The following is a 20,564-nucleotide window of genomic DNA, read 5'->3' as shown; positions in this document are numbered from 1 at the left end:
CTTCACAAAGACTATTCCTAATCAGACTATGCTTCTCCATATGCTCATAAATCCTGTCTTGAAAAATCTACACCAATAATTTGCCCACCACTTAACTGAGACTTCCTGGTGTATAATTCCTAAGGTTCTCCCAGCTTCCTTTCTTGAGCAAAGGAATGACATTTGTCAACCTCCAATTATTTAGTACCACTTTGGTCAGAAAGAATGTAAAAATCCTCGCCAAAGAATAGCAAAGTCTACTCTCACTTCCTGCAGTTATCTGACAAGTAGCCCAGAGAGCCATAAGGACATTTATACTAAAGTTTTTCAAAAGTTATCAGATTTACCACAAAATACAGTGTTTTGGAAAATACTTCTTCCATTGTGTAGACATGCTGTAGACAAGAATCGTTCCACAAATAAATACATAAATAAACCTATAATAGTTTAAGATCTGGGATGTGGCCAGCTAGTACAGTAACTATAAGAAAAACACATATTGCTTTAAATAGTTAGCATTCATTTCAAATATTGAGTTCAAATGGACACTTCGGATCATCAAAAATCATTGCCATCATGTAGTCAGTGAGCTTGAATGACATTATCTGACCCATAATTTTCAAGCTATTCCATAAGCCAGATTTGGATTGTGCATTTTAAGTAACAGTTTGGGCAGATTTTTTTCTCCATGTTCTTATTGCAAACTGGTTAGGTTAATTGACAGGCAAAAAACTGCAGATGCTGTAAATTTTGAATAGAAACTTTAAATTGGTTTAAGCACTCCGCAGATCGGTCAGCATCCATGAAGGGCCTCAGCCCGAAACATTGCCTCGTTATTCCTTTCCATAGATGTTGCCTGCCCTACTGAGTTCCTCCAGTAGTGTGTGTGTGTTACTCTGGAGTTCCAGCATCTGCAGAATGTTTATCCATGGACATAGCCAGCATTTCATGGCTGCACTTGTTCCAGTCTGATGAGAGTCATTAGCCTATACTCAAAAACAATACAGTTTTCTGTCCGTTGTTGGTATAATTTCCAAACTAAGTTTAGCACAATTATATGCAAAGACTCATCTTTGTTTGCTAGACCCTGGCTGTTGATAGTACACCCCACTGAACAATCTAAAATAATTCCTTGAGTGAAACAGTAAGTTGTGCTCAGCTTTATATCCTGAAAGGAGTGCAACAGGTACTCTTTCTTTGAAGCCTTGGAACCTCAGACTTACAAAAAACTTTGCTCCCATCAGCTTGGGCTGAATTTAAAAGCTGACCTCAGATATGAAAGAACAGTACACGGACTTGGTGCAACTTGATCTTAGTTTGAGTGGAATGCCAGCAAACATTTGCTAAGATGTAGCTCTTTGTATCTTGATGCAGGGAGTTTGAGACAGAGTCTTTGTAGTGTGTAAAATGAGTAATTAACATGTGTACAGCTCGTGTTTAGCTGGACATGAACAACAGAATTGTTCATCACTTTCTCAAATATACTTGGCAGAAGTTAGCCATTCACACTTGAAAGCTCTGTTACATCAGTGGAATTTAATATTCTTTGGCACAAATCTTCAATGAAAAATATCTTTTAGATAACTGCTACTGTTTGAAATTTACTGACATATGATTGGCCTCATCATGTGTTTTTAAGTCTCCAAGGCTTTTTAAACATTTAAATGGACATTTTTTTTCTATATGTTGTGTGTTCATTAAGTGTATAACAGATTTTTAAATGGATTATAAAATTAAGGTAGGGTAGAGATGAGGGAGGGAGTTGAGAGAAGGTGGAGGGAGAGTTAACAGTATGACTGAGAGGGGGTGGAGAAGCATTTACTGGTACAGTTTGCCAGAAGTACAACAAATGCTTGACCTCTCTTGGGCGCAAAGCACTTGGAGCATAGAACAGCATGCTCTTCAACCCTCAATGTTGTGCCAGCCTATTGCCCAACTCCAACATCAATCAAATGCTTCCATCCTGCATTGCCCTCCTTTTTTTGGCATCCATGTGTTTATCTAAGAGTCTTTTAAATACGTATTCCTAATGTATCTGCCTCTGGCAGGATGTTCCATGCACCCATCACTCTTATCACCTTAAAACTATGCCCCTTGTATTAACAAACCCCACCCTGGGAAAAGTTACTGACTGTCCACAGTATCAATGTCTCTTAATATTTTATACACCTCTTTCAAGTCATGTCTCATACTCCTTTGCTGTAAAGAGCAAAGCCCCAGCTTGTTGAGCCTTTTCTCATGAGATATGCTCTCCAATCTAGGCACTGCCTTGGTACCCTCCCTAAAGCTTTCATATCCTGACTGTCATGGGACAACCAGAAATGAACACTGTATTCCAGGTGTGGTCTAACTGGAGTCTTATAGAGCTCCAATGTTGGCTCTATGGTGTAGACTCCATGTTTTCACTGGGACATGAAACATTATAGGATATGAAACTCAGGAACTTGGGCTATCTTTTTCTTCTGACTGACTGTATGTTTTGCTGCTTTTGTAATGTGCCGTATGCTGTGTATGACTGTTGCAACTGTGTTTTGTTCCATGGCCCTGGACGAATACTGTTTAATTTGGTTGTGTTCGTGGATATTCATGACAATTAAACTTGAAGTTGTTTCATCACACTGCTAAGAGTTAATACTGTACTGTGCCCTCAAATTAAATGTTTCAAAATGCATCACTTCACACTTTTCCGATTAAACATCAATGACCCTAAAACGTATGATGACCTTCTGCACATATTCTGAACATCTATTCCAAGACAGCCAACCTTCATGTAATCTGCAAACTTCCTAACCCACCCTTCCACTTCCTCATCCAAGTCATTTATAAAAATCAGTTGTGCAAATCCTTTGAAAGCTGGCATTTGGATTTCATTGATTGCCTGCTCTTGCCACTTACTGGCTTGAATCAGCACCAGGAATTGTCTGAACAAGATGATGTGAAACTAGATATGGTAACTATCCATCTCACTCACAGATAACTGTAACAGTGAAACCTAGACTTCCTGCTTCTCTTCTTCCAACCCTTCACAGATCCCCCCCCCCCACCCCCCCAATTCCCCCACCAGATCCTTGGTCTTTAAAACAAATCCATTCTTTGGTTAGGCTCATTGTTAAAAACACACAGAATCAATTTAGCAAAAGATCACATTGTTGAAGAGAATAGGCGGAGGAGCTCATGGAGGAATGAGAAGCAGCAGGTGTACTAGTGAAGGTTTTGAAAGCTTCACTGGACTTTTCAAAAATTTTGCAATCTACAGTCTAAAACTATGAGTAAGATTGTAATTAATTTTTGTCTTGAAACCTTTGGATGAATTGTGCTTAACCTTTTAAACATGTGGCAAGACAAAGAAAATTATTTTAGTGACCTTGAATAAATTATGAATGTGAAGCCTGGAGCCATGCACCTCAATGGGACTGACGATAGAAAAAAAAAATCCATTCTTGAAATTTCAACATTCAATCGCTTTTACCTTGAAGGCTTACAATATACAGGGAACTAGAAACACTATATAGTTAGGCAATAATAAATAGTAACTATATCTTGCTATGAGTGTGATTTCTTTATGGAAGTGGTAGAATGCTAACATACAGTAAGATTAATGTGTCTCTAAACAAAATGAATTATGTTATAAAGTATCATTAGGTAATAAATTATATCAAGCATAAACCTGCACAAAAGGGGATTGAGTTATGTAAATAATCACTTTGATTTATAGCCTGTTCATTAATATATTTTGAATGTCAAAATTGGACTTCAGTTATTTCAAATGGCTCCACTATAGTCGATTCCTATGGAATAAACTGTGTAATTGAGTACCTTTTGAGAGACTGTATCCCGTTTGTTAAGTGGCAGTTCACTGGCAGTTCAAAACTGTCAGAATAAAATTATCACTCCATGAGTTTAAAACATGTAACTGCTTTGAATAGCAATTCATAGAAGCCTATTTTTATACTTTAGAGCTCCATTTACAGAATTAGAGGTGGTCAATTTATGTTCCACACTTTTATCTTCCACTTGTTGGAATGAATCCTGCAATATATTCTGATTGAAGGTTTCAGAGCTGTCTGCCAGTTTAAAACTAGTTTTAAAGAGTTGCGTTTGTAGCTTTGTAACAAACATTCAGTTTTTAGTAACACCAAAGGAAAAGAGATAAGGATAAGTCATTGAACTAGATCAGCCTTTTAGATCGGAACTGAACTTTTACACCAATCCTGCCTTCCTACAGTTTTGTTTAATTCCCTTAGTGTCCAGAACTCTTTAGTCTTTTAAATGAAGTTGTGTCAGTAGAGAAAGGTAGGAGAGTGAAGTTCCTTTAACATGAAGAGTAAAGTAATGAATAACAAATGACTTGGGAAAAATGAAAATTGCCACAAAGGAGTTAATACAATTTGTTTTAAAATGCAATAACTGATGTAAAGGTTCAGAGAAGAGAGGAAGTACTAGCTGATGCTCAGCCCTACAGTCGTCTACAATTTAAGCTACTTCTACTGATAATTATTTCTCTAAACTGCATTTCTATGAAATTATTGTACAAACTGGAGAGACTTGTTAAAAAAAAACCTATTTAAGTGTAAAACAAGCTATTACTTTGTACATAAGTAACTTGAGTAAGGGCCATAGCTTAAAACTATAAGACACAGGAGCAGAATTAGGCCATTCACCCTGTTGAGTCTTTTCTGCCATTCCATCATGGCTGATTTATTATCCCATTCTCCTGCCTTCTCCCCTTAAACTTTGACACCTTGACAAATCAAGAACCTATCAGCCTTCACTTTATATATACTCAAAGACTTGGCCTCCACAGCAACCTGTGGCAATGAATTCCACATATTCATCATCTTCTGACTAAAGAAATTCCCCCTCACCTCTGTTCTAAATGGACACCCCTCTTTCTCAGGCTGTGCCCTCTGATCCTTTACTTGCCCACTAAACGAAACATCTTCTCTACATCCATTCTATCTACACCAGGGGTTCAGAATCAGGTTTGTTATCACTGCCATGTGATATGAAATTTGTTAGCAGCAGCAGTTCAATGCAATACATAATCTAGCAGAGAGAAAAAAGTAATAAATAAAATAAAAATAATAAATAAACAAGTAAATCAATTACTTATATTGAGTAGATTTTAAAAACGTCCAAAATCAGAAATACTGTATAATAAAAAAAAGTGAGGTAGTGTCTGAAGATTCAATGGCCATTTAGGAATTGGATGGCGGAGGGGGAGAAGCTGTTTCTGAATCGCTGAGTGTGTGCCTTCAGGCTTCAGTACCTCCTACCTGATGGTAACAGTGAGAAAAGGACATGCCCTGGGTGCTGGAGGTCCTTAATAATGGAAGCTGCCTTTCTGAGACACCACTCCCTGAAGATGTTCTGGGTACATTGTATGCTAGTACCCAAGATGGCGCTGATTAGACTTACAACCTTCTGCAGCTTCTTTCGGTCCTGTGCAGTAGCCCCTCCATACCAGACAGTGATGCAGCCTGTCAGAATGCTATCCTCAGTACAACTATAGAAGTTTTTGAGTGTATTTGTTGACATGCCAAATCTCTTCAAACTCCTAATAATGTATAGCCACTGTCTTGCCTTCTTTATAACTACATCAATATGTTAGCACAAGTTTAGATCCTCAGAGATCTTGATACCCAGCAACTTGAAACTGCGCACTCTCTCCACCTCTGATCCCTCTATGAGAATTGGTACGTGTTCCTTCATCTTACCCTTCCTGAAGTCCGCAATCATCTCTTTTGTCTTAGTGATGTTGAGTGCCAGATTGTTGCTGCGGCACCATTCCACTAGTTGGCATATCTCACTCGAGTACACCTTCTCGTCACCACCTGAGATTCTACCAACAATGGTTGTATTGTCAGCAAATTTATAGATAGTATTTGAGCTATGCCTAGTCACACAGTCATGTGTATATAGAGACCCTTTTTTATGTCATGGATCAATACCATTAAGCAAGGGGTCCATGGACCCCAAGTTGGGACCCCTCATCTAGGCCTTTTAATATTTAATCTTATGTCACCTCTTTTTAAGGATTTGATTTCATGTTTTTTTCCAACAGATCAATGCCATACCCTCTGACTATTTGCCTATCCTTTCAATACAATTTGTATCCTTGGATGTTATGTTTCCAATTATGGTCTTTCAGCTACAACTCAGTGATGCCCACAATGTATTACCTGCCAATTTAACTCTGCTACGAGATTATCTACTTTATTCCATATACGGCATGCATTCATGCATACAGGACTTTTGGTCCTGTATTCTTCACTGATTTCAATTTTGCCCCCATGCTACTTCAGTTCTTCCCACAGACTGCAGTTTTGCCCTCTCATCTGCCTGCCTTTCCTCACTGTCTGACTACGTAATGCATCTTGTACACTTGCTTCTCTATTCTTTGCCCTATCACTCCTGTTCCCACTCCCCTGCCAAATTGGTTTAAACCCTCCCCAACAGCTCTACCAAACCTGTCCACAAGGATATTGGTCCCCCTTGCATTCAGCTGTAACCCGTCCTTTCTGTACGGGTCATAACTTCCTCGTGAAAAGATCTCAACAATCCAGAAATCTGAAACCCTGACCTTGCATGACTTCCTCAGCCACTTTTATTATCATCCTATTCCTGGCCTAAACTAGCATGGAATTGGGAATTTATTGGGAAATGCTATTGGGAATAGCATTGGGAATAATCCTGAGGTTACTCTCTTGAAAGACCTGCTTTTCAGCCTTTTCCCTAGCTTCCTATACTCATTGTGCAGGACCTCTTACCCCATTCTACCAATGTGCACGCTGAGGTCAGGTTGCTCACCCTCCCTCTTCAGAATCTTCTTTAGCCTCTCTGAGACATCCTGAATACCTGGCATCTGGGATTCAGCACACCATCCTAGTGTGTCTTTCGTTGCTGGAGAATTTCCTGTCCATTTCCCTAACTATTGAGTCTGCTCTCACTAACGCTCTGCCTGACTTTACCTTTCCTTGCTGAGGGGAATGACTGCAGTGAAAACCCTACACTGACTGGTTACTCAGCTTGCTTCTGGTGGTCACCCATCTATCACCTCAGATGGCATCTGCGAAAACATGCAACAGATCTCTGGTAGTTGAAAAGACAAGAAATCAGACTAAAAACATAACTAAAAATACCTTTTCTAAGGTAACTTGCATGAAACTATTGCCACAGTAGAGAAGGGGCAAGCGATAGCCAGGTGGTGTGTTCGGGGAATGAGATAAGATGGCGTATTTCAGGATCGTTGCATATGGAGTTCTGATGCCCGTACAGCTGGCCCAGGAGCGAGGTTGGATTGCTCTGGGTGTTTGAGAACAGCTACAGGCTGGGCAGTGTGGTCTAGGCCCGGAGCCTTTAGCTGCCGCTGGGTCCTCATGCGAGGTATGATTCGCTGTCAGACAATTTAAATGCTGGCCCATATTGGAGGTGAGAGTTGATTTTGCTTGCTCTCCACGATGCTGTCTCCTCTCTTCAGTGTGAAGGAGCCTTTCACTGTCAGTGGTTTGGTCAATTTGAACGCCAGCCCAGAAAGAATGAAAAGACAGAGTGTCGGGATCTGAGGCCAGAACCAGTTTTGCTCATGCTGTGTTCCGTGCTTGCTAATATGATGAACTGATGAGTGTGCCTACTCCAAGATGCTCTGGGGTTTGGATCTGAGGGCTTAATTTTGTTTGAAATGTTGTTCGCTGTGATTGTTTGCATGTTTTGTTTTTTTTTCTTTCTCTTGTTGGTCTTTTATTTTTATTCTTATTTTCTTTAATTAGGTTCTTTCAGGTTTCTCTCTTTGCGGCTTACTGTGAGCAAGAAAATCTCAAGGTTGTATAATTTATACATTCCTTGAATTTTGAAGCCTGCACTCTAGGTGTCTCCTGGAAGGTCCATCTCTAGCTCCAGTTCCTTGACTTTGTCTGTCCAGGAGTTAGAGCTGTGTGCATTTTCTGAAGATCCAGTCACCGGAGACACTTGGAAATCCCACATTTCACAGGAGAAGCATTCCTCGTACCTTAACTACTGTCCTGCTTACACTTGTTGAATGTCTAACATCTCAAGCCTACATGCACCTGTTCTTGCCAAAGCCTGGCCATTCTACCACTGTTCACTCAATCAGTGGTTGCTCCACTTACATCTTGATTCTTTTTATTGGCCCCTACCAAATGACTATTGCAGCCCTACAAAAAGTTCAGAAAGGTCCTGAGCTCTCTTTAAACCCCGCAATGCTTCACAAATAAATAACTTCTCTCGGAATGATAGAAGCCTTCCAAAAAATGTTACCTACTGAACGTTGTTTGAAAAGTAGAATATTTCTGTTGATTTAAAAAAAAACATCCTGTTGATTCTTCTACCATTTATAAATAGTGGAAAATTAATGATAATGCAAAAGTTCAGCAGAAAGGCAGTAAGCATATTAGTTGAAAAATGGTAAAGAATAAAAACAAACTGGCTTTGAATATTCACAAAAACAAAAGAAAGTCTGCTGGAAATCAGAGCAACAAGCACAAAATGCTGGAGGAACTCGGCAGGCCAGGCAGCACCTATGGAAGAGGTATAGTGGACGTTTCGGGCTGAGACCCTTCAGCAAGAATGGATCTACTCATCAGCTTTTTTTTCTCCAGATCTGCGGAAGGGTTTTGGCCCGAAACATTGACTGTACTTTTTTCCATAGGTGCTGCCCGACCTGCTGAGTTCCAGCATTTTGTGTGTGTGCCTTTGAATATTTTTATGAAGTGCATGCTATGTACTTCATAACATTTTAAAAGCCATGCAGCCAGTAATTTGTGTAAGTTTTTTTTCTTGCAAATAATTTGGTAATTATGTCGCTCTCCTGTATATTGCCTTTCAATAAGCAACATTCCTCAGATTCGAAGGAAGGATTTATAATCACCACCATAGTTATAAGCACTTAATGTGAAAGGTTGCTGTGACTTTTTGGTTGAAGAAGTGGAGAACTGAGAGAGTGAGTTCCAAAATGGACAGTTGTAGCACTGTTGAAGCTTTGTGAAAAATGGACAAAAACCCAAATGCAATTGTCAAAATGCTATAGATTCTCCTTTTATAAGAATGGAACTGACAACTATGAAGGATTTTTGCCTTGTTTATAGAATGAAATAACCGCTTGGTGTGTGAAGAACAACTTGGAAAAAATGTATCAAGTTGTCATTGCATTCCCACAAAAGCAGTAATCCTCAAATCCTAACTTTAAAAAACGATGCTTAATTTAATCAGCCACTCGCTTGCAAATACATGCTTGATTTTTGTTTTGTATTGTGCTATTTTTCAATTTCAAAGTTGAAGTAACTTAAAATTGAAGTGAATTGCACTGAAATGCTTATTTTTATGGTAGTAGGTAATTGCTTTGGGAAATGTAGCTGTCTGTCACAGCCTTTGCCAAATATTTCTATTACTTTTATTTTCTTTCTTCTGACACCTTATATCATTTAAATTTTAATGTCTTGAAACCAGAAAATCATACGACGTATTCCAATGTACTGAAAAATTCTCAATTGCTCTAGGCAAAATATTTACATTGGATTGTCAGTGGTGCGATTCCAATCAGCAATGCACACTTGTCTGATTCATTTCCTCCTTTTCCCACATAAGTGATCTTATGATCCTCAGTGAATTGCTTTGCCTCCCAGTCTGTTTCCAGCTCACAGAACCATTTTTCTTAAGATTGCCACATGTGAAAAACACTACATCACTTTCACTGACTGAATACCTTGGCAACTGCTGGAACTCGTGTCAGTGAGCCTTAGTAACGGTCATTGATTATGCTCTCTGTAGCGCTGACTGACATACTTTCCGTTTCATAGAAGAGTGAGCAGAACAATGTGCCTACTGGAGGTAGCGTGTGTGCAGAAACTACGGGGGGAAAATGTGGGGACTTGTCAGTTTTTCTCAGGGCATGGTCTGTGTTCAACTTCTAATTAAACATAAACAGATCAATGTTGTAGCTGTAACAATGTTTTGTCTCCAGCATAGCAGTTAGCACATTGCTTTAAGCACCAGTGAAGAAAAAAGCTTCTAACTCCGAGTGGAGTCATCAGGACGCTGTCGTGACAGCGATTTTTTAGCAGGCTTTCTTATTTTTACGAGGCCAAGTTGCTAGCTTGATGCTCAACCCAGCATGGATGGAAAGCATGCAAGGAAGCCGGCTGGATTCGAACTCAGGAGCCGTAGCTCCGAAGTTCTTAGTAACGGTCATTGATTATGTTCTCTGCAGCATTGACTGACATACTTTCCGTTGGGAAAGTATGTCCAGTAGCTTGGGAGCCTTCGCTCCAAAGTCTGGTGTTGATGCCACTATGCCACCAGCCGGCCTTAAGCACTAGTGACCTAGGTTCAATTCCTACAGCTGTCTATAAGGAGTTTCTAAGTTCTCACCATGACTGTGCAGGTTTCTTCAAGTTGGTGTGGTTTCCTCCCACATTTCAAAGGCATACAGTTAATTGGTCACATGGGTGTAACTGGGTGGTGTGGGCTCATTGAACTGGAAGCCTGTCCCCTGCTGCATTTTTAAATACAGGTAGTCCCCGAGTTACGAATGTCCGACTTATGGACAACTCATACTTACAGACAGAGGAAGGAGAATGCCATCCGCCATTTTAAGTTGTTGCCGTTGACACTGTGTTGAGTATGTAACTGTGTATTTGGCTTAAATTTTTCTTAGCAGGATTCACCACTCCCAAGCGCGCCAGGTTGATGTCAATCCAGTGACTCCCGTACCATCCGTGCCGGGTTGATGTCAAGCTCGCAAATTGACCTCGTAAAAAAAACACTGCCACCTCCAGTTTAAATTCCCACGCGGAATATTGTGGAGGCTCAAATACAGTACCCAAACCCAGCGCAGCCCCCACTTGTCCCATTTAACCTGTCTCAGTGTGGTGCAGTTTGGGACCCGGGGAGTTCAGAGCAGTGGTCCTTAGGACCCAGCGGAGCTCAGGAGCCAGCACAGCTCGGGACCCGCCGCCTGCAGTGTTTCTGTTCCATTGACAGGAAGCAATCGCGATTGAAAATAAAGTGGAAATAAAGCATTTGGAAAGAGGTGAAACGCCATCGGTCATTGGAAAAGCGTTCGGCTACAGTCAGTCAATGATGGGAACAATTTTAAAGGATAAAAGATAAAGTGAGAATAATGGAGCATGTGAACGGCCCTGCCCCGATGAAAGCTACAGTTATTACTAAGCAATGCAGTGGTTTAATTAATGCAGTGCAGTGGAACACATATGTTTCTTAAGTGTTTTATATGGATAGAAAGGTAAAATATATACTATATACTAAGACAAATGTTTGACTGACACTAAATAATACCGGCTGTACTTGTTCCGACTTACATACAAATCCGACTTAAAGACGGACTCGGGAACGGAACTCGTCCGTAACCTGGGGACTGCCTGTAAATAAGTTTCAAACTTTGTTTTCTGGAGGATCTTTAATTTTCGATGATCAAGTAACAAAGAGATCTATCTATAATCTATAATACAACACTGGAAAAACTAGTATGTGCTTATGACTAATACATATTGTTTGCTTATAATATGTTAGTAGTGATTCACATTGTTATATATATAAATTTATTTAAACAGGTTGAATGTCTTTTGTGCAGTGAAATTTAATATAATATGTAAATGATGAATTTTGAAACTGATCACAGTCTTTCCTCATCTAAAGGATTCCTTTCTCTGGACCTTACAACTGAAATTATTTTCTTTCCACACACGTCTTCAAAACTAAATTGTGCTGTGATGCCATTTAATGGTTGTGCTGTTTTAAAGGGCTACTTTAATGAATAGCAATCAAGAAGTTATCAGAACAGCCTTAAAATTCTTTCATGAGTTTAAGACTTTTTAATGGTTTTATTAAATGCAGTATTACGAGTATAATTTAGCGTAATGTTAGCTCACAAATCAGATTATACATTGGGCTAAAATGGTGTAGAAACTGGTATGTGAACATCAAGCCCATATTTAGTCCTAGATCTTTGTTCATTTAGAATAAGGTTTATTATGTGCCATATGTCATAACCTTGTTGTTTGTGGCAGCAATACAGTGCAAGGCAAAAAGTACCAAGTTACAAAAAATTAGTGCAAAATGGGAATGTATGGCATCCATTAGTCTCGCGAGACCTTGGGTCCACGCCTGGAAAGTCTTCTCCAGGGCACAGGCCTGGGCAAGGTTGTATGGAGAGTCTCCCTCTCCACGCCACTGATGTTGTCCAAGGGAAGGGCAAAAGTTGATACAGCTTGGCAGCAGTGTTGTTGCAGGAGTTGCCAGAACGAGGTTGAAGACAACATCGGACTGCCTTAGGGACCAGCTCTGGATTTATCCTCAGGGTTTACTCCCGAAGCCTTTCCCATGAGTGGGTATGGTGGCAAGGCAGTGGAGGTTTGAAATCAGAGTTTTCCCTCTCTTAGATGGACTGCCTTCCCAGGCTGATGAGCTCCATCTACCCAAATGGGAATAATGAGTAATAAATAAGCAGCTTGCTTATTTGGTGTGCTGCTATTATTGAACAGTGCTCTTCAAGTAAATATTTCATTCCAGTTCAGATCAATGTCAACCCTGAAGTTTACATTCTTTACCATGAAATGGTATATGGAACAATACAGCAAATGTGAAAGCCAAATGCAACAAAAGTACATTCAGATTTAATTGAGAAATTGAAGCACTTACTACAGTTTTATATCCATCTATCCAGGTGTTTCACCCATGAATATTTTAGCATTCATTCAAGAGGCTGTGTATTCCGACCATCTATATAAGTAATATTCTCTCTCTCTCTCTCTGTTCTCAATGGTTGACCCTTAATCTGAGGCTGTACTACCTAGCTCCAGTGGTGAATCTTGTATCTTCAGTGTTCGCTCCATGTCAAATTATTTTATATTTCAGAGATGTTCCTTAAAACATACCACACTGACCAGACTTGATGGTTACCTGCCCCATTACGTTGTGTGATGGTACCAATTCTCATTCGATAACATCACTAAATAAATGAGTCTTTATCTGTTGTATTACTATGTTCAGGTACCCTGTCTTGACTGAACAATATAACATTGTTTGACTTAAAAATCTATAGAAGATAAAAAATCTAAGTCCTTAATATTTTTTAAAACTTTCACGTGCAGATGTACATACTCTCTTTCACACCAGCTATCCAACCAAGTTTTATTCAATTTACACTCTACAACCTGGATGAGTCAATGAATTAACATTTTCAATTCAGAACTTTGTTTTAACTTGGGGTTGGGAAATGCGATCTAAGTTCAAAGTAAATTTAACATCGAAGTACATATATGTCACCATATACTACCTTGAGATTAATTTTCCTGCAGCATTCACAGTAGGACAGAGAAATTCAATGGATTAAATGAAAATCTACAAAGACTGACAAGCAACCAATTTGCAAAAGAAGCCAAACTGTGAAAATTTTTTTTAAAAAGTAAGAAGCTGTAGGATCCTTTTGAAGTTGGTCCATAGATTCACTCTGGACCTATATCAGCCGACTTACATTGAATGTCATTTTGTCATATTATAATCCAAATCTTCAAATTGCAATTATTTTTAATACTGTTTTTACCTTTACATGACTTACATTCTGTTCATACTTCTATTTAGAATTAAATTACAAAATTCAGATTTAGCTTGTATTGAGCATAGAACATTACAGTGCAGTATCAGCCCTTTAGCTCACAATGCTATGCCGACCCAAAGGTTTTTGTCTCAAAACATCAACAGTACTCTTTTCTAGAGATGTCACCTGGCCAGCTGAGATCTCCAGTATTTTGTGTGTGTTGCTTACACATCCCACCTGTATTTTCCACCAATCATCTTACAATTGTGCTCCCTTGCCTTAGGCATTTCCACCCTGGGGAAAAAGTCACTTGAACTATGCTGTATCATCTTGTACACCTCAGTCAAGTCACCTCTCATCCTCCTTCACTCCAAAGAGGAAAGCCCTAACTCACTCATCTACCTTCATAAGATGTGCCCTCTAGTCCAGGCAGCATCCTGATAAATGCCCTCTGCACCCTCTCTAAAGCCTTCACATCCTTCATATAATGAGGCAGCTAGAACTGAACACAGTATTCCTAGTGTGGTCTAATCAGGGTTTTATAGAACTGCAGCTTTACCTCACTGCACTTGAATCAACCTGCATGGCAGCTTTGTGGAATCTACAGACGTGGACACCAAGGTCCTTCTGTTCCTCCACACTACTAAGAATTCTGTCTTCAAATTTAACCTTCTAAAATGAATCACTTTGCACTTTTCTGGATTTCACTCCACTTAGATGTGAAATTCTGACAGGCTGCATCACTGTCTGGTACGGAGGGGCCACTGAACAGGAACAAAAAAAGCTGCAGAAGCTTGTAAATCGAGTCAGCACCTACAAAGTACCCAGGACATCTTTAGGGAGCGGCATCTCAGAAAGGCAACATCCATTATAAAGGACCTCCAGCATCCAGGGTATGCCCTTTTCTCACTGTTACCATCAGGTACGAGGTACAGAAGCCTGAAGGCACACACTCAGCGATTCAGGAACAGCTTCTTCCCCTCTGCCATCTGATTCCTAAATGGACATTGAATCTTTGGTCACTACCTCACTTTTTTTTATTATACAGTATTTCTATTTTTGCACTTTTTTCTATCTATTTAATATACATAATTGATTTACTTATTTATTATTATGTTTTATTTTATTTATTATTTTTTTCTCTCTCTGGTAGATTATGTATTGCATTGAACTGCTGCTGCTAAATTAACAAACTTCATGTCACATGCCGGTGATAATAAACCTGATTCTGATTCCCAGCCCAGCTCTTTAAGTATCCTACTGCAACTGATCAGAACCCGACACACTACTCACAACTCTATCAACCATTGTGCCACCTGAAAACTTTATGATCCACTCTTCCACTTCCTCATCAGAGTTACTTATGGAAATAACAATGATCAGGGGACTGCAGAACACCACTGGTCACCAATCTCCAGGAAGAATACTGTCCCCCTCAGCCTCCTCCAGGAAAGTGAATTCTGTATGAACAGGTTTCCCTGGATCCCATGCCATCTGACTTTCTGAATGAGCCTACTCTGGGGAACCTTATCAATCACCTTATTAAAATCCATATGCACCACATAAACTGCTCTACCTTCATCAATGTACTTTGTCACATTCTCAAAGAATCTAGTCAGGCTCGTTAGGCATGAATTACCCTTCAAAAAGCCATGCTGACTTTCCCTAATCAGACTATGCTTCCTTTTCTAAACATTCATAAATCCTGACTCTTAGGATTTTCTCCAAGAATTTGTCTATCGCTGAAGTAAGACTCACTGGTCTATAATTCCCAGGGCTATTCCTACTTACTCTCTTGAGAACAGGAATAACATTTGCCACCCTCCAATCCACTACTCCTGTGGCCAATGAGGTTGCAAAGATCATCACCAAAGGTGCACCACTCTTCCTCACTCTCCATAGTAATCTGAGATAAATCCCATCTGGCCCCGGGGACTTAACTATCCTAATGTTTTCAATCACTTAATCATAATTTCCTTGAATTACTTACCACTTTTGTTGCATCCTCTTCCTTTATTGCTCAATGAAGACATCAGCTGGAATTTCATTTTTTTAAGTACTAATGATTGACATTGAGCAAAGTATTTGACAGCACTCACCTCTTCATTTTCAATAGATAATGAGTTTAATGTTTTCCATTAGAGGTGAAAAATATTTATCTAACATTTAGTATTTAGTGATATTTAGTATTTAGAGAATAGAAAAAGGAGTAGTCAGTGTCACTTCTCGAACCTGCTCAAACATTTAATTGACATATCTAATCTGCATTTTCCTACCTTTGATATCTTGGATATGATTGGTTCTGATTGGAAGAAATCTATTTACAATTGCCCTGGAGAATTTCTTTTCTTAATTTGAATGCAGCCATTCTTATCTGCAATCGGTTCTGATGTGCTGTCTAGCCAACAATGCCTTTTTTAAATATAGCAGGCACTGGGTCAGCTGATGTTTGGAATGAATATATTATGCTGTTGCTAGAGTAGCAACTTCAGTAATTGAATATGGGCTATTCAGTTCACACTGCATATTCTAATATAGGTTAGAGTTCAGAATTCGCAAGTCCAAATACAGTTGTCCAAATATTTCATTTAATTCAGTATTGGAATTTTTTGGTAAAGCTTAATGGAAGTTGTCCATTTATTTATATTTTATGAGTTCTGAAAGTCTATATTTAATCTCATCAGCTTTTTCCATCAGAAAATATTACCAAACTACCAGGATGTTTATATATGGTGATAAAATCTACCACAGGTGTTGGTGGTCACAAGGTTACAAAGCCTCTTGTGCTTGATTCCTTTTGATGTGTAAAATTAAAATGATTGCTGTTTATTTTTACTGTCACTAAAGATTTGCATAGTGCTCTGAGGCACTGACCTCAGACTGCAGCCATCTGTTTGTGAAAGAAAAAAAAAATTATTCTCCTGGAACTAATCAGAAGTGCTAAGTCTAAGCTCATGGCAGGTTTAATTTATACTTTATGGTGTCATAGTGAAGCCATGGCACTATTCAATTGAATTATGTTTTTATTTAGTGATTGCAATGAAATTGAGAATACAAATTGTGCTTTGTGTTCTACTACATTTTCAAGGTGAACAACATGGTGTTTAAAAAGATATCTGTACATGAGGCTGAATTCCTGTGTGCCTCCGATCTATTGGCAGGAGTAACGTGCTGGTGGATAGGTAATAATCTCAGGCTGTAGTGAGAAAAGGAGTGAGGCACGCACAAGTAATGTAAACTTCTAATTGCTGCTGACTGCAAAAGCTGAATCATTTTGAAAGTAAAATCTATGTTTGCATAAATATGTAACTTGGAACTAATGTAAGTGTGAGTCTTGAGCTCTTTATTGAAGTGTCACCAAGTTTTTATTTTACCTTTCTCCACTTTCTCAGCAAATATCTATTATAAACTTGCTCTTGTGAATGTACAGAATGGTTGTGAAGCAAGTTACTGTTTCCCACAATTCCACATGATAAAAAATCTGGGAGTTAAACGCCAAATGATATTTCGCCCAGTCTATGCTTTGGAAGTTCTAGTTGATTTGAGAACCATGCAGAGGACATTGAGAGCAATTCAGAATCTGGCTCTTATCCCTTGCTAGCTACTGACAGATTTGAATCACCCTTTTTTTTCATCCAATGGCCATCAAATGAGTCCAGAAGTTAATATTAGCATGCATGAGGGGGTATCTTCCAAGGTTCTCCTGGAGTCAGCAATAGTCTCGAGTGCATCTCTGACCAGGTGAAGAATCTGCCTGCAAGAAAACTGCTTAAATCTAATTGTGCCACATGAAGCTAACATAAGCTCAATGTAGATGTCACACATCTCATCGGACAGTATGATAACAGACAGAATTACATTGAACTAACACATCAAGAGAACAGCTTATTTCTGTTGCCTTTCTGTTGTTAATGTCATCACCCTGACACAGTGGTGTCAAGAAAACAACCTCTCCCTTATTGTCATAAAAAAGGAGCTGGTTGTGGACTACAGGGGCACAATTGAGAGCATGGCTGCATCACTGCCTGTTATGGGAACTGTACTTTCCTCAATCGCAGGACTCTGCAGAGAGTGGTGTGGACAGCCCAGCATATCTATAGATGTGAACTTCCCACTCTTCAGGACATTTACAAAGACAGGTGTGTAAAATGGGCCCGAAGGATCATTCGGGACCTGAGTCACCCCAGCCACAAACTATTCCAGCTGCTGCCATCTAGGAAACAGTACTGCAGCATAAAAACCAGGAGCAACGTGCTTCTTCCTATGTTATATTGACTCTCTTGTCTTGCATAGTTTTTATTATAAATTGCACATTGCAGTTAGATGGGGATTTTTACTTCTCATGTACATGAAGGATTTAAGTTGTAAAGTCAATTCAAGACTTTGCCGAAGAACAATTGGTTTCTTTTACAGCACAAACCAGTGTTACTGTTCTAGGCATAAGTTAATATTAAATGCTAAGACTAGTTTAAGTTTAGCTCGAAGCTAATATTATGTCATAATTAATGTGGTTTCATATAACGTGGGAATAAAAAGAAGCTTGTTCCTTTATTTATCAGCAACATCCAAATAATATCTTACTCTGAGAAATCTCAACCTGTTAAAATGGGTTATTCTTAGATATGCAGAGGATTCAGTTAATAAAAGAATGAGTGTGTCTTTTCAACTCATAGCATTGTGGCTAGGACAATGCTTTACACTACTGGTAACCCGCGATCAATTCCTGCTGGGTGCCTGTAAGGAGTTTGCACACTCTCTCTGTGTCCGCATGGTTTGCTCCAGGTATTCTGGATTTCTCCCACAGTCCAAAGATGTATCAGTTGGTAGGTTAATTGGTGATTGTACATTGTCCGTGATTAGGCTTCCATTAAACTGGGGGATTGCTGGGTGGCATGGCTTAAAGAGCCCGAAGGGTCTACTCCACACTATATCTCAATAAATAACTAAACTCCACCCCACTAATTCTCCTGACATCTGCCTTGCATGAAGAGCTGATTACAATATGCAATTCACCTATTGCAATGACTTTGGTGTACGGAAGGAAACCAGAACACCTGGCGGAAACCTCCACATTCAAACTCCACACAGACAGCGACCAAAGGTTAGTTAAACAGTGCGGTTGCAACACTAATTGCTGTTCCATTGTGCTGCCCTTTCTTTTCTCTTCAGTCACTCTTTGAGACCTAAAGGATTTAATACTAGTGCATCCCTGGTACAGCGACAACAGTTGTATTGACGAATGATGTTGCGACTGATAAGAAAAGAAAAATATACACAAGCAGAGCCAATGTGCAACTCAGTGACATTCCAGTTTATTTTTAAAATATGCATGCAAGACGAATGGGTGTTTCAGCTGCCTGAACTTGTTCTGCTTGTTGTTTCAGGGGACAGCTCCATCAGCAGTGCTGTGAAAAATGGACCATCGTCTCTGAAGATATAAAAGCAAAAATGGCAAGAATGGCAGCTGCAGCTGCTTGGGGACTTGGTATGTAATTATGCTCAGTTCCGGGGGATGGGAAAGCATTGTTACCTCCATTCTGTAATAAAAGCCAGTTTATTAAAGTTGATTGTGTACTGTGCACAAACAGAACTTGTAGACATTTCTCAGCAAAATAATTTTTCTAAACACCACTGATGTGAACCCTCTGCTGGCATTGGTTGAAATCTGTAGCGTAACATGTTCATATAAAATTCTTAGTTACTGTTGCCTGACTTCAAGCTTAATTTTCTCTGTTTATGATAGATTACTATGCAAAATTACAGGCTCAGCTAGTCTTTACCAAGCATCTGTTCACCTCACACCTCACTTCTCAGCAAAATATTTTATCTTCTTCATTCTCCATCTGTTGCAATTTATGCCATTTGTCCCAGAAGGCGGCAAATTCCCCATGCTGGCTGCTCAGTGAGTAATGAAATTAGAACACTGAACCAGAATCATGATAGACCTTTATGATGTTGACTTCTGATGGTCAAGTTAGTATTTTTTTTAAGAGTTTGACGGAATTATTATTCTGTAACAAAACGCAGTTTTCAGAGACTCCTATGTAATATAGTGCCAGTGCTATTTGAGAACAGCATGGTTTGATTTTCTCCATCACTGTGCTGAGTTGTTGACTTGGCTACGGTACGATGGGAAGAAAGAAGGGAAGTCATTCCTAGGCCTTTGTGGCACAGCAGGTAGTGGTAGTTCCAACAAGGTCAGTCATTCATTTATTCATTTCTTGCTTTGGTTCTGTGGGTGGTTGGAACAAGAATGTGAATGGGAACTATGTGGTATGGAACAAGCAAAGGAACAATTTCACACCCTCAATAAAGTATTTGTTCATTGCTTTAGCTCCATTGTAAAGTATTTCTCAGCTAGGTTATTTTTACATTTTGCCGAGAGCACTGTTGACTGCTGGGGAGAGATCACTGGCAGCTATCTTACTCTAGATTGTGCTGCTAATATTTTGCTATTATCAAATTTATGGGTATGTTCAATTAATACACAAATTTGAGTAACTTTGTCAAATTTCAATTTTAAAAATCTTTGTTTTCACTTTTTTATTTTTCTATATATTTTAAAAAGCAAAAGATTAAAACCAAATAATTCTTATTAAGATAATTTGCCTTTATATTACCAATGCTATCAATCCTAGATTTATTGGTGAGAATGTTCAAAACTCCCTGATTCTGTAAATGTGGTTACAAGTATTGGGTTCCAGTGGTATGGGGGATTACCATTCTGTAGCGTGATGTATAAACTCATTCATGATCCAGCCACGTGGGTGAAAATTCTTACATCTGCAACTAAAGAGTTAATTAAGTTCTAGTGTTAAAAGCAAAATCTAGTATCAATAATGCTGACACAGCTGTTATTCATGTAAGGAGACATGGTGTCTTTACCTAGTTAGGTTTATATGTAGTTGATATATAAGCTCTAAAACAGTCACTTAGTTCAATTTTGTACATACAACAAACACAAAGCAACAAATTTTTTAAAAGTCCAACGTTTTTCTTTAAATGTTCCACT

General features: G+C 39.1%; 1 protein-coding gene across 4 annotated transcripts in view; it reads left to right on the top strand.

Moving 5' to 3' along the window:
- The window catches only part of mtor (mechanistic target of rapamycin kinase), a 342,240-nt gene that overhangs the window by 235,231 nt on the left and 86,445 nt on the right, over positions 1-20,564 (top strand). For all 4 annotated transcript variants that reach the window (XM_059951708.1, XM_059951709.1, XM_059951711.1 and 1 more), the window contains one exon: positions 18,937-19,037. In XM_059951708.1, coding sequence (XP_059807691.1) covers positions 18,937-19,037 — 101 coding nt within the window. The remainder of the gene's footprint in view (positions 1-18,936; positions 19,038-20,564) is intronic.

The sequence above is a fragment of the Hypanus sabinus genome, chromosome 27, assembly GCF_030144855.1.
Source record: "Hypanus sabinus isolate sHypSab1 chromosome 27, sHypSab1.hap1, whole genome shotgun sequence".
Taxonomy (NCBI): domain Eukaryota; kingdom Metazoa; phylum Chordata; class Chondrichthyes; order Myliobatiformes; family Dasyatidae; genus Hypanus; species Hypanus sabinus.
The sequence above is the reverse complement of the archived record's forward strand: the minus strand, read 5'-3'. Positions and strand labels throughout refer to the sequence as shown.